The sequence below is a fragment of the Chinchilla lanigera genome, unplaced genomic scaffold, assembly GCF_000276665.1.
Source record: "Chinchilla lanigera isolate Chin_1 unplaced genomic scaffold, ChiLan1.0 scaffold00126, whole genome shotgun sequence".
NCBI classification, from domain to species: Eukaryota; Metazoa; Chordata; class Mammalia; order Rodentia; family Chinchillidae; genus Chinchilla; species Chinchilla lanigera.
Genome location: NW_004955527.1, coordinates 1865226 through 1879261, shown reverse-complemented (window position 1 = coordinate 1879261; position 14036 = coordinate 1865226). Strand labels below are relative to the sequence as shown.

General features: G+C 57.7%; 1 protein-coding gene across 1 annotated transcript in view; it reads left to right on the top strand.

Annotated features, from left to right (window-relative positions):
- Window positions 1–5050: 5050 nt before the first annotated feature.
- Crocc (ciliary rootlet coiled-coil, rootletin) overlaps window positions 5051–14036 on the top strand; it is a gene marked incomplete in the record, with an annotated part of 40864 nt that continues 31878 nt past the window's right edge. The window contains 8 exon segments of the mRNA XM_013507377.1: window positions 5051–5205; window positions 5766–5907; window positions 6660–6814; window positions 11432–11617; window positions 11717–11800; window positions 11873–11934; window positions 12022–12187; window positions 12768–12874. Of these exon segments, the coding sequence (XP_013362831.1) occupies window positions 5146–5205; window positions 5766–5907; window positions 6660–6814; window positions 11432–11617; window positions 11717–11800; window positions 11873–11934; window positions 12022–12187; window positions 12768–12874 (962 nt within the window).

The following is a 14036-nucleotide window of genomic DNA, read 5'->3' as shown; positions in this document are numbered from 1 at the left end:
GGGCTGGAGCCGCGGTCCCCGCCTTGGGGCCTGAGGACGTCCGGTGCTGTCCCGGCCACTGCCCGGGCCCTGCGGGAGCAGCGCCACCCAGGGCCCTGCAGATGCCCTGCGCCGCCTGCCCCTCATCGCGCTCCGATCCTTGCGGGTCGGCCGGGCTGCCGCGGGCCGGGGCCCGTCAGGTTACGCGGCCCTCAGGGCCTCACCAGCGCGCCCCGCCTGCAGGGGGAGGTCCTCGCCGGCGGTCACGGCGAGCGCAGCCCGCGCTCTGCGGCCTCCTGCGTGCGCGCTCGGTCCTCCCCTCCGCGCGTGCCAGGCCGCTTCGTGGCAAGCCCCGCCGAGCCCACGGTGTCCATTGTGCGGACGAGCAAACTGAGATGGCCAACCACCTGGACCTCGGCCCATGCGTTCCTCACAATGGGGTCCGAGGCCCCTGTGGCGGTCAGCCCTATGGCGTTGGCATTTTGAACAAGCTACCCAGTGGTGGTCGTGCAAACCCAAATTTGAAGACTGCTCTGGGCGGATGTCTGCCTCTGTGATCAAATCTTCTCAGCCCCCACGGGGACGAGATTTGTCTGAAGGACTGAGTCACTCGCAGGGGGACTGGGCCTTGCGGGGGCCATCTGTGTTTACATCTGAGATTTCCTGTTTTCCTTGCTGATGGATAACTCTGCGGCCCGAGCCTTGCAGACGCTAGGGCAGGGGGTGCACCCCACCGGCACGGGGTTCAGGAGAGACCTCAAAAGCCAGCTTGTGGATGTGGGGGGTTCGCACCCCCACATTTTCCTCATTTAGCCCCTCTTCTCCTGGTCTGTCTGAAGCCTTTGGAAAGTAGGCGTCCCCCTCGGGCCAGTCTCATTCCACTGCCTGGCTGTTGCTTTGTTTTGTTTTTGAAACTTGGTCTCCTTGGTTCAGCCCAGGTAGGCCTGGAAGTGAGTGGCAGTCCTCCTGTCTCACCCTCCTGAGTTCTGGGATTACACCTGTGCGTCACCACACCCCGCTGCTGCCTGGCTTTTTAACCTGAACTGGGATGCAGTGGGTGCTGGGTCTCTTCTCACTGGGTCCTTCTGTGATCCCACCCTGTGGGTCACCATCCGTGGTCAGTCTTGCTCTGCTGACTCCAACCAAAGCCAGTGGGAATCGTTTCCTTTCCTATCCCTTTTCCAAAATGTTTGGCACAGGTTTCATATTTTGTTGTGATTTTTTTTTGGGGGGGGGGGCGGTACCAGGAGTCAAACTCAGGACCTTGCACTTGCCAGGCAGGTGCTTGTGCCGCTGAGCTATATCCCCGGCCCCCTAGATTTTTGGATTATTTGCATATCATAAGATATCTCCAGACAGGACTTAAGTCTAAACACAAAATCCTTTTGTATTCCGTATATAGCTTATACTATCACCTGAAGGTAATTTTATGCAGTATTTTTAGGGTGCCTGTGTTTGGACTGTGACCTGGCATGTGAGGTCAGGTTTGAGCCACTTGTGGCATCAGCAAGCTCAAAAAGTTGGATTTTGGAGCATTTCAGGGTACAGTGCCCAGTCTGTGTTAATTACTTGTCTTTCAGCTTTTTTGTGGGGGACTGGGGCTCAAATGAAGGGCCTTGTGTATGCCCTGCAAATGCTGTATCATTGAGGTATATCCCCAGCCCTTTTAGCATTCCTTGACTCACTCAGTGAAGTTATTCATGGAGCTTTGGGTCCTGGGCACTGTGGCGGTAGCAACAAATAGAGCCAACTTGGTCCCTGCCCTTGAAGAAAACAACGTACAAGGTGACCACAGGCTGGGGCCACTTGGACTGAGAGATCAGGGTTAGTTAGCTCTCTCAGGGCGGTACTTTTGAGCCAAGATCTGGGTGACCAGCAGGAATCTGCCATACAAAGGCAGGAGGAAGAGCATCCCAGGCAGAGAATACAAAGGTGCAGAAGCCCCCTGGCGGGAGTACCTGGTGTATCAGAGGCGTCAAGAAGGCCAGCAAGGCTAGAATGGGATGAGTGAGGCGGAGAGAGGGAGAGAAGATGGGACAGGCAGGTCTTGTGGACTGTAGGGGCACTGTGGACTTCATCTCAAGTGTGACAGGAGCCAATGGGGGCTTTCGGCAGAGAAGAGAATGGTTTCATTTTTCTTTTTTTCTTTTTTTTCTTTTTTTTTTGGTCTTTTTGAGACAGGGTCTCACTTTGCAGTTCGGGCTGGCCTTGAGCTCACTTTGTAGCCCAGGCGGGTCTCGAACTTGTAATGATCTTCCTGCCTCAGCCTCCCACGTGCTGGGATTACAGGTGTGTACCACCACACCGGCCTAAGAGCATGGTTTCTACTATGTGAAAATAGAATGGAGTGCAAGGACAAGAGGGGAAGCAGGGAATCTCATGAAGAGCCATTTCAGCAGTCCAAACAAGACATGGTGACAGCCTATACAGTACATAGCAGAAGCTGGGGATGGTGGTATAGACCTGGAGTCCCAGTGCCCTGGGAGGCTGAAGCAGGAAAATCACAAATTTGAGCCCAGTCTGGACTTAACAAGACACTGTCTTAAAATTTAAAAATGGAAAAAGCGCTGGGGATGTAGCTCAGCTGAAGGCTGGAGTTGTACTTGGCATGCAGTAGTCAGTGCTGTTACTGTTTAAACTTTGGAAGGAGGCAGCCCTGGGTCTCAGCGATGGCTTCAGCTCTTCATGGCTGATGAGTTAGAGCTCATGTACAGTATTCACCTTCACTGAGCCTTAGTGTTGCCATCTGCAAAGTGGGCAAAACAGTTTCGCATTCTGGGGCTGCCAAGAAAGCTAAAACAGATAAGGTACAGAAGTAACATTCAGGCTCATGCTTGGGCCAATATTTTTGTTGTAAACTGAGGCTAGAAATGGGTAAGTGGTAAGAATAACAGATATATTTGTAGTCCATGGGTGATCACTGAGGAGTTTTTGGGCTGGCTCCGGCAGGAGGCCTGGCAGGTTGGAGGGTCAGGTAGGCCAAGCAAGCGGGTGAGGGCACAGGTTATCTCCTCTGTATTTATTCACCAAACAATAGCTGAGGGCCTAGAACAGTGGTGAACCTATGGCATGTGTGCCGCAGCGGGCTGTTTGTATCATTGACAGCTCTTGAAAGGTTCTCCTCCACCGCTCTACAACCAGGCACAAGATTTTAGACTGGGTAATGGGAAGAACCAGATGCGAAGTGCTAATGAATAGGAGCGATTACAGCAATAATGACCAACACCTGTCCCTATTTAACTGCATATAGTAATTAGGTAACATGAGCTGATGTGATAACCTAACGCTGAGCTCCAGACGCTTCACACAATAGAAGGCTGCTCTGCATTCATGAAGTGCCTTGGGTGTTTAGCAGGAGGCCTCCTACTTGGTGACCCAGGGCCCCAGACACCCCCATCCATCTTGTGCTTCTGGTGTCCTGAGGCCTTGGAGTTATTTCCTTCAGGTTGATGGATAAGGTATGGGCCGGGCCTGCAGGGATGCACATTCTTTCTGTTTTAATTCCCTTGGCCAGAACTTGGCCACACAGCCACACCCCACTGCAAGAGACTCTAGGACACAGCCTCTAGCCATGTTACTAAAAGGACCTGGAAATGAGTTTTGGGGAAGCCATAGCAGCGTCTGTCATACCATATCCAGGCACACGATAGACAGCAGAGCATCTTATTTAAGCCTCATGTTTCCAGCAGGCACCAGTTATCCCATTTTACAGAGGAAACAGGCTTAGAGAAATGATGTCATTAGTACAGGGTCATACAGTCTATGAAGAGGCATAGCTAAGATTGCGGTCAAGGTGATCAGATGCTCTCTTAGCCCTTTAAAAATTTTTTTATTTTGAGACAGAGTCTCACTAAATTGCTAAGGTGCCCAGGCTAGATTTAAATTTGCCATCCTCCTGCCTCAGCCTCTCAGAGTGCTTGAATTACAGGTGTGCCTGGCTTTCTTAGTCCATGTTTGATGCTATAGCAGAATACCTGACTCTGGGTAGTTTATAAAAGAAGAGTTCACTGTTCTGAAGGCTGGAAGTCCAATTCCGGGTGGCCTCATCTGGCAAGGACCTTGTGCTGTGTCCTAACATGGAGGAAAGGGGAGGGCAAGCAGGCTGTGCAGGAGGAGAAGAGGGCTGGGCTTGCTTCCCAGCAATCCACACTAACCTGCTACCCTGATAAAGGTGTTAATCTCTCCCAGCCGGATCCCCTTCTAACCTAATCCTCTCCTAACCTCATCCACCTCTCAACCTTACACTGGACACCCAGTTTCAACACGAGTTTTGGGAGGGATGAACCACCTTCCCACCACACCAGGCGCTGCAGCTGTAGTGTCCACTTCCCATGAAGAATTCAGTCGGCTTTTGGAGGACTGGCTGGAAGCCGAGGTGTTGCAGCAGAGCACATGCACACAGGGTTTGCATACAATTTCTTGGAGTCCACGGAGCTCAGCGCGACTCTTGAGGGGTGGCTCTGGAGCTGGAGCCAAGGGCACCCCGAGGCCACGGGTTCACTTTGTGGACTTGGCACCGTGTCACCGGCTGTTGATGCACAGACAGTGTTTTGTTTAATCCCAGATAACTCCCAGAGGCGTGGGCCAGTATTATCCCCACCATACACGGGGGACCCTGAGGCCGCACAGGCAAAAACCCAACTCTGAGCCACAGCCAGTGGGGGGAGGGGACCCAGTTGCCGGCCTGAGCTGAGGCGTCCGCGGCCTGCGTCCTTTGCCCTGCACCTGTTGCGGGAAGACGCTGTCCCAGCTCCCGTAGCAACCTTGTGAGCCTGTTCTGGGTCAGCGGAGATGCTCCCGCGGGCTTGGGACTCTGGTCTTTCCCGCCTCCGGCTGCTGACCCCACCCCCTGGACTTGGAGAACTCTAGGACCCCGCAGCCCCGAAACGGTGGAGAGTGGGGGGTCCTTACCTCCAGGTCCTGCCCCCTTCTTTTTTCCCCACCGCTTTTCTCTCTCCACTCTACTCTCCTCCACCTCTGCCCCCTCCCCTCCGCCCCTCGCCCACCCCCGGCTCCGCCCACTGCACAGTCACGTGGGGGCACCGCCGGATTTAAGCTTAATCTGCCCTGTGCTCAGCACGGCAGCCTGGCCTGGGGCATTCTGGCTGGGCTAGTCTTGGGGCCCTGGAGAAGGGGGGCAAGGGGGGCCCACAGCCACTTCCCCCCATGAACCTGGGGCTGGCGGGGTCGCTGGAGACCCAGCTAGCTTTGGAGACCGTTATCCAGGTGGGCCTGGGGGTGTTCCCGCCCTGCTCAGGGGAGGGCGGGGCCTGGTAGGAGTGGTGAGAGGGGCGTGCGTCCTGGGGGGGGAGGGGTGACGAGGTGGGGGTGCACAGGGCACTCAGCTTGCAGGTCCCAGCAAATCTGAGGGTGGGAGGGGCCTAGGGCTCAACTGCTGTGGCTACCGTATCCCACCCAGTGCCCTGCGGAGGGGAGAGGGATCCCTACCCCTTGATTTCAGGGTTCGGGTGACTTCTGGCACAGCAAGAGCCTCACTCACCCCGCTAGGGTTGGAGCTGGATGAGAGTGCCCAGCACACTGTGCTTCGCTCTTGGGGTCTGCGAGTTGGTTTCGGGGTTCAGCTCTCCTGTCTGGCCTCAGGGCGGCCTCCTTCCCGGGGCAGGGGTTTTCCGCAGTTCTGACTCCCAGACTGTGCTCTGTCTGGGGCCTCCCCGAGGGCCTCCTACCAGCACACTGTGGGCCACGGGGCTTCGCCTGTCTCCTCCCAGGCCCCGGAGTCCGGGGTCCCAGGTCCCTGAGCACCCCTTTCTCTTTCCCCCCTGCAGACCCTGGAGAGCAACGTCCTCAGCCCAGGCCAGGAGAAAGGTCGGAGTGTGCAGGACCTGGCCCGGGGCTCTCCGCTCGGCTGTCTGCCCGCTCGTATCAGGGAGATTGTCACTGGCAACCTTGCCCAGCCCGAGGGTCCAGGTGCTGCCTCTTCCACTGCCCACGTTTCCCCTTCTGCTCAGCCCCTACCCAGCAGTCCTCAGATGACGGGAATTGCACTATTTCCTGAATACTCCTTCTGAGACAGGCACAGCCCTGTGATGGGGGCCCCACTTCCCAAAGAAGCGGGCAGGAAGGTGTGATTTCCCCAGATTCTTTATTGCCTACAAGGTGCAGCTTGAAGGGAAGAGTTGCACGGCCTGCTGCAAAGACTTGAACACCAAATGGTCACATTCTCTCCTGGGGAAGGGGTGAGCTGGCTGAAGCTGAGATTACAGGGCGAGGGCAGCTCAGATCAGACCAGGGTTTGGCAGAGGTCCGATGGCCCAAGCAGGAAGCCTGATTCAGCCTTTCTCCTCCTCTCTTCCCACTCCTTGCAACCTGACCTACACTATCTTGAGCCCTAGCTATGGGAGTTTGCTGGAGCCCTGCCCTTGAGTGAGGTTTACCTGCTTTCCTGCAAGGTCTGGTTGCCATTCTACCCATTTCACAGATGAGTAGGACTGAGGCATAGAGAATAGTACTCAGAGAAGGCAGGAGCAAGAACACAGGCCTTCTGGCCCTGGGTGGGATAGGTAGACATGCTCCCTGGACTCCTAAACTGAGCTACTTCCTGCAGGGACCTGGTTCTCTTCTCACCCTGAGGGATAAGGGAGGCATCTGTGAGGAGGATGCCCTGCTGGCTGCCCTGCAAGCAGAAGCCAACCATGTGCCCACTGTTCTTCCCTTGCCAGCCCCTCTGCCGGCCCTGGAGATGGCATCGCTGCTGTCACTGCAGGAGGAGAACCAGCTGCTGCAGCAGGAGCTGTCCCGCGTGGAGGACCTGCTGGCCCAGAGCCGGGCCGAGCGCGATGAGCTGGCCATTAAGTACACCGCGGTCAGCGAGAGGGTGGGTGCTGGGGGGTGCGGGCGGATCCAGATCAGGCCCCACCCTGGGCCAAGGTGGGCTGGCATCAGGCAGGCCTGGGGTCAGATTGCGGCTCTGGCAGCTTGCAGCGCTGTGGAAGCTGGTTTCCATAGTGGGTGGCAGTGGGTTGGGGGTTGGTGTCTGATCAGTGAATTAATCAGGTAAGTGCCTGGGTTGGGGCACAGAGAACAAAGCCCCTAGGGGCCCGTCCTGGCTCCAGGGCTCTGGACTTCTCCCTGGGTCCCCGTTTCCGTGGGCACTGGGGTCAAGGCCATGGCGAGGGGCTGGGAAGCTGGCATTGGCACCCACAGCATTCTGTGGGCTGGGCCAAGGCAGCTGCAAGGCTCTGCACGGGGTGAGGCTGGGCCAGGAAGGACTGAGACGCCGAGCCTGTCTGCATGTCCAGACGGGACTGCACTCCAGGGACAGGGCTGAGGCTGTTGGGGACCCCAGGCCCTGGGACGGGAGGCCCTGGGTGCCGGGGCAGAGTGCAACCCCTGTTGCACAGGGGGTGAGTTCATGTGTGCAGATGGGTGTTAACAGTTCATAGTGTAGCTGTAGCTACCATGTATTGAGTGCCTACTGTGTACCAGTAATGTGGTGGGTACTTTATATTTTACACACCAAGCAGGACTACTGATCACAGCCCATTTAACAGAGAGGAAAAGCACCGTGCTTGGGGTCACACAGCCAGTTAAGATAAAAACCCAGGGCCGAGGATATAGCTCAGCAGTGCAGCACCTTCCTGGCAAGTGCAAGGTCCTGAGTTCGTTTCCCAGTACAAAAAAAAAAAGACAAGAACCCAGGTCTCCTGTCTCCCAGCCTGGGGCTCTGGATTGGAGTTTTGTTTCTTGGGCTAGACGCCCTGGGGTGCAGCTGGGCCCTGGAAAGTGGGAAAGGACCCAGTAAGCAAGGGCAGCCCCAGGGTCCCCCCTGAGTTAATGGCAGGGCAGTGTTGGCCCAGCCCCCCGAGCTGGCCCTGTCTGTGCAGCGGTCTGCATAGTGTGCTGGGGGGGGTGTGCACGTCTATGTGCGGCTGCAGGTAAGCCCCGTCCTGGTAGCAGCCTGCCTGGACAAGCCCCTGGCTTGTTGGGACTTGCTGAAGGTAGGGGCCCAAATGTCCCCTAGCTTTGGGGACAGGACAGAGCTCTTTTTCCCAGGGTCCCTAGGGGGTGTAGCAGGCAGGCTGGCCTGAGTCTTGCAGTGTCAGTGGTGACAGGCCTTGAGCCAGCCTCCTCCTGGTTTGGGCCTTTCTTCTCTTGGCCCCTGGCACTGTGCCAGCCCCCAGGAGCTGTCTTTTAAGTGCCAACTCCTGAGCGGCAGTGAAGCCAGCTCTGCCCCTGGTTGGCAGAGGAAGGGAAGAAAGGTGGCAGATGGCTGGTCCGTGCTGTGCTGGGACAGAGCTGTGGGGGCTGCAGCCGCCGCCGGGAGCTTCGTCCTTTAGAAGGTTCCATTATGTGCTGAATGGCATGCAGGGGCAGCTTGGGAGCCCTGTTGTCCTCCGAGTGAGTTGGACTGAGCACATCTCACCCTGGAGGCAGGGACTGGACCAGAATGACCGTGCAGGCCTTTTCTGGAGGGGAGTCCACAGGCAGCATCAGAACCTGGACGGCACCTTATTACAGACGGGGGAACTGAGGCCCAGGCAGGGGCCATGATAGGCCCTCGGTCAGTGGTGGAGCTGGGATGAGACCCCTGGCCTGGAGCTGCGCAGCTACGTGACACTCTCCCTTCTGCTCTCCTGTCCCTGTGCCAGCAGGTAGCCAGGCCTGCTCCTGTGGCTGTACTTGTTTAATGGCGGCCTGGGCTGGGGGAGTCATCCAGGTTTTCCTGGGTTGGGGCAGTTGGCAAGGTTATTCTGATCCTCCAAACCCCCAGCACCCCTAGGACAGGGAGGGAGTGGGAGAAGCGTGAGGGTCAAAGTGCTGTGAACTGCGTGTCCTGCAAGGAAACAGAGGCAGGGGCTCCTAAAGCCACCTTCCAGTGGTCGGAGAGGTCCTCAGGGTCCCCAAGGAGCAGATGGAGGGCGAGGCGGCTGGGATGAGGAAGGAGGGAGTGGCTGTGGCTCCAGAGAAAGCACCCCCCACCTCCTCCAGTGTCCATGGCAACCTGGACAAGGGACTGGAATGGCGGCCAGTGAATGGAATAAGGGCCCGGTTGCTAGTAAACTTTCATCTCCAGCTTCGTGGCAGCCCCCTTCCCTTCAGAAGGGAAGTTCAGTGAAAGGCTGCTTTGGGAGGGGCAGAGTGTGCAGTGACGGCGGAGGTGTGGCCGGGAGGGGCCTGGCCCTGGCTTTGACCCCCGAGCCCCTCCACATCACAGAGGCCAGTGGCACAGGTTGCACAGGTGTGCAGAGCGTAAATAGCACAGCAGACCCCACACAGACACGCAGGTGCCTGAGATGCCACAGGAGACACAAACACGCCACAGGCGCACACTCCGACTCTCAGAGGGAGCACAGCATCATCCACACCCACAGCCAGATGCCGCTCAGCCCCACAGGGCACAGAAGAGCCCCCTGGACGAGCAGTCACACCGCCACTATGTGCGCATGATGCAGGCCGCGTCCCGCACTCCCCCCCTCCCTGCCACTGCCAGCATCAGCCCAAAAAGGCTCCTCAGCGCACGAAGACAGTCACTACCACGTACCAGGCTCCTGGGCTGGGCTGTAGCTCAGTGCTGCAGTGCCTGCCTGGTTAGCGTGAGGTCCTGAGTTCCATTCCTGGTACCCACACAAAAAAATTCACCTAGGGATGGAAGGTTTATGGGACACACCAGGCTCCCTAGACTCGCCAGTCACAGCGGTGGCCACATCTCCCTGACATGCACAGGTAGACGCACAGAGGAACTCACGGCTTGGGACACACAGGGACGCAGTCCCTGCATCACAGCATAGACCTACAGCTACAGCTGCCACCTCCCCCCGGTACATGGAAAACCCAGACACCGAATTGACCCCGTGAGCCAGCACGCACGACGACGCACAGGCCCTCACGTAGAGACAGATGGCTGAACGTACCCCACTTGCAGCCAGGGAGGTACACTCGCGTGATGTGTGACACACACGCCTGTCAGGCCCACCACCAGGCACGACGTAGACGCTGCCCACCGCCAGCTTGGGTGGAGTCCAGGCCGACACTTGCCCAGGCAGGGCCCCACCTGCCTCCTTCCTCAGCAGCCTCAGTCCCGTCTCTCCTGACTCACGGTGAAGCCCCGCATGGCCGTGGCCTGTCCCTGCCGCAGACCTGGCCTAGACCCGGGGTTAGCGTGGGTGAGAGAAGCTGTCCTCCCATTGCATTCCTGTGCCCAGTATGGCCCCATATGTGAGTGCTCAGCCCAGGCGGTAGCAGGCGGGTACAGGGGAGGTGGGTGGCTGGCAGGAGAGGAGGTGGTCCCCAGGGCCCTGTGTGTGCTCCCCACTCTGCTGAGTCCCTCTCAGCTCCTGCCTCCTCCCCCACTCCCTCCTAACAGCTGCAGGAGGTTGAGGGCCCCGGGACCAGCAGACCCCCAAAGGGGATTGAGAGGGTTCCATGGCTACTGGGGGCAGTCAGAGCCCATGGAGCCTGGGGATGGAGCGGCCAAGTGCTGCCTGGGGGTGGAGGGAGGACAGTGGCAGAGGTGAGGGAGCGGAGGGAGGTGAGAGGGCCTGAAGAGGGAGCTGTGGAGGGTGACGTTACAGATTTCCATGCTAGGGCTGGGGATATAGCTCAGCGGCACAAGTGCCTGCCTGGCAAGTGCAAGGTCCTGAGTTCGATTCCCGGTACCAAAAAAACCCCAAAAACAGATTTCTGTGCTGTATATGGGCATGCTCATTTCTGTCACCCTGGGGACATGAAAATGCCTGTGCACACATCTGTAAGCTCAGATCTGCATATGTATACTCTATTTTGAATGGGTTCACATGTCCTTGTGTCATTAATTTATGATCCCAAATATTTACTGATGGCCAATCATGCCATTCCATGACTGCTATTTAGGCACTAAAATACAGCGGGAAGCCAGGTATGGAGGCGCATAACTGTAATCCCAGCACTCTGGGAGGCTGAGGCAGGAGGACTGCAAATTCATGCCTCAGCCTCCTCAGCTCACGCTAGCCTGGGAAATTTGGCAAGACCTTGTGTCAAAATAAAAAATAGAAAATAAAGAGGGCTGGAAATTAGGTCAGTGTGAAGGCCCTGGGTTCAATCCTCAGTACTAAAAAAAAAAAAAAAAATACAATGGGGAAGAAAACTCCAAGCTTTCCAGACCTCACCTTGGGGAGGAAGTGGGGGTGGGGAGATGTGGCAACAAATCCGACCATCATGAACCACAAGGGGGCTAAGTATGTATTCTGGAGAGGCACACAGTGCGCTGAGGACAGTTACAGTTCACCCAGGTGCACCTCTGCTTTGCACGCATGTGCCCATGTATGCTCAGTATATGTTCCTCCACGCCTGTCTGCGAGCCCATGGATGTCTGCAGTGGCCCCTTCCGGGCTTGCCCACAAGTGCCTGTTCTGGAGCCAGGCTGTCAGCTTGCAAGGCATTGTGGGTCTGGACCCAGCCTGGCGCCCCCTGCAGAGGCCTGGGCCTGACTCTCATCCAGGGTCCTTCCTTGCAGCTGGAGCAGGCCATGCGGCTGGAGTCTGGAGAGCTGGAGACGCAGGAGCCCAGGGGGCTGGTTCGGCAGAGCGTGGAGCTCCGGAGGCAGCTTCAGGAGGAGCAGGCCTCCTACCGGCGCAAGCTGCAGGCCTACCAGGAGGGTCAGCAACGGCAGGCCCAGCTGGTGCAACGACTGCAAGCCAAGGTCAGGGTCCACTCCGGGTCCACTCCTCGCCCCTACCCTCCCTTGACTTTGTCTCCGCCTGCCCCCTGGGGCTGACTTCTGCTGCCCACCCATCCCCAGATTGTCCAGTACAAGACGAAGTGCTCAGAGCTGGAGCAGCAGCTGCTGGAGCGGTCCACAGAGCTGGAGCGGCAGCGGCTGAAGGTGGGTGCTGGGGTGAGGCGGGGCCGACCCTCAGCTCCGCCTGCCAAGCCTCATGTCCTGCCTCCCGCCCAGGACACGGAGCACAGCCAAGACCTGGAGAGCGCCCTCCTCCGCCTGGAGGAGGAACAGCAGAGGTGAGGGTGCCCCCAGGAGGGCCCAGGGCTGGTGGGACGGCCCGGTGCCTGATCCTTAGCGCCCCCTGCCCCATCTTCCCCGCCCAGAAGCGCCAGCCTGGCCCAGGTGAACGCCATGCTGCGAGAACAGTTGGACCAGGTGGGCTCGGCCAACAAGGCCCTGAGCGAGGACATTCGCAAGGTGACCAGCGACTGGACACGCAGCCGCCAGGAGCTGGAGCAGCGGGAGGCGGCGTGGAGGCGCGAGGAGGAGGTGCGGGCGGGGCAGCCTGGTGGGGGCCCTTGGGGCAGGGTGAGGACTCGGGTCTGGAGAAGCAGAGGAAATTCAGCCGGTGAGCACTTCCTCCGCAGGGTTCTGGTCATCCGGGAGAGAGCAGGCTTCCTTCCCACCTACCGTGTGCACCTTTCCTTAGTCCTCGCACAAGCAGCAGCTGGTGGATGCTGTCACTATCCCCATTTATTTGCCGGGTTTTTGGCTTTTGTTTTTTTTTGGTGCTGGGGATCAAACCCAGGCCCTTGCCCATAGTAGCCAGGTGCTCTGCCCTGAGCCACGCCGCCGCCCTCATTGTCCTCATTTAAAGAGGGGATAAGCAACCTGTCCACGGTGTTGCCCTTGGGAGCTGGGATGCAAACAGAGGTCCCCAGCACCCTGCCCGTGCCCTTGCCTCTCGCAGCCAGTGGAGGCGCGCCCTGGGCCAGAGGAGCATGAGGCTGGGGTGCAGGAGGGTGCACCCCTGTCCGGGTGCCCGTGCCTCCCACGGTGGTCAGAGCGAGGGGCCTGGGGGAGGGGCCGCCTGGCCTCCAGCCCCTCACTTGGCGCCTCTTCCCTTCAGTCCTTCAACGCCTACTTCAGCAGCGAGCACAGCCGCCTGCTGCTCCTCTGGAGGCAGGTTGTGGGGCTCCGGCGGCTGGTCAGCGACGCGAAGATGTACACGGAGAGGTGAGGCCCGGCCGGCCGGAGCTGGCTCACAGAGACCCTGCTGCAACCCCAGTGGCAGGCCCCCGTCTCCAAGACCAGCTCGGCTCAGCACACCGACGGTGTGCCGGGCCCTGTGGAGGGGCGGAGGCGGCACCTAGTGCTGCGCTGGGACCCCAGTCCTGGCACCGGGTTCCCCTGCAGTTGGGCTCTTCGTGCAGCGATTTCATCAGATATTCACAGTGTCCCTGTGACATAGAAACTGCGACACTCCCCATTTTACAGATGAGGGTACAGAGGTCAGAGAGGTTGAGTGATGACCCCCAGGTCATGCAGCAGTAAGTGGCTGAATTAGAATTTGAAGCTCCTGCTTTTAATCCACTAGAATATTAAGTGCTGCTATCACAACCTCTAATGGTGAAAAGATAGCCCCCCCCATTCTGTCCTGGGGAAATGACTGGTCAGTGCCAAGACAGAGGGACAAGGAGATGCTGCGGAAACTCAGAAGGATGGAAAGGAGGAGGGTGGAGTGGTCAGAAGCCACCCTGTGGAGGAGATGGGGTTTGTGCGGAGCCTAGAGGGATGGGTAGGATCATAACTGCCAGAGCTGTGGGCGCTGTGGGCAGAGGAAGCAGCAGGAGCAAAGGCCTAGGGGTGGGAGAAAGGGGAGCCAGTGGGGTTGGAGTAGGAGCAGGTGAGGGGAAGGAGAGCCCTCAGCAGGGAGCCTGGTCCTGCCTGGTCTCTCACCAGAAGCTTCTGTGGGCAGTGGGGACAGTCATCTTGTCAGCTGCCGGGAGCACCTCAAGGCAAGAGAATAGTGTGTTTCCTTTTTTACCTAAGGAATTTTTAAACTGGGTGTGGTCGTGCATGCCTGTAATCCCAGCACTCTGGGAGGCTGAGGCAGGAAGATGGCAAGTTTGAGCCCAGCTTGGGCCACTTAGTGACTTAGTGAAACTGTCTCATAAAAAAATAAAAAAGGGCTGGGAATATAACTCAGAGTAAAGGCCCTGGATTCAACTCCAGTGCCATGCATAGAGACACAGAGAATTTTTAAAATTGTCTTTTCTTAATATCATGGTAGTGTCCATATTTTCTATTTGACTCACATGTATCACAGCTTGCTTCCCATTTTGTCTTTATAATTTCATTCATGAGCAATAGCATTCACAAATGTGAATTCTTTCTT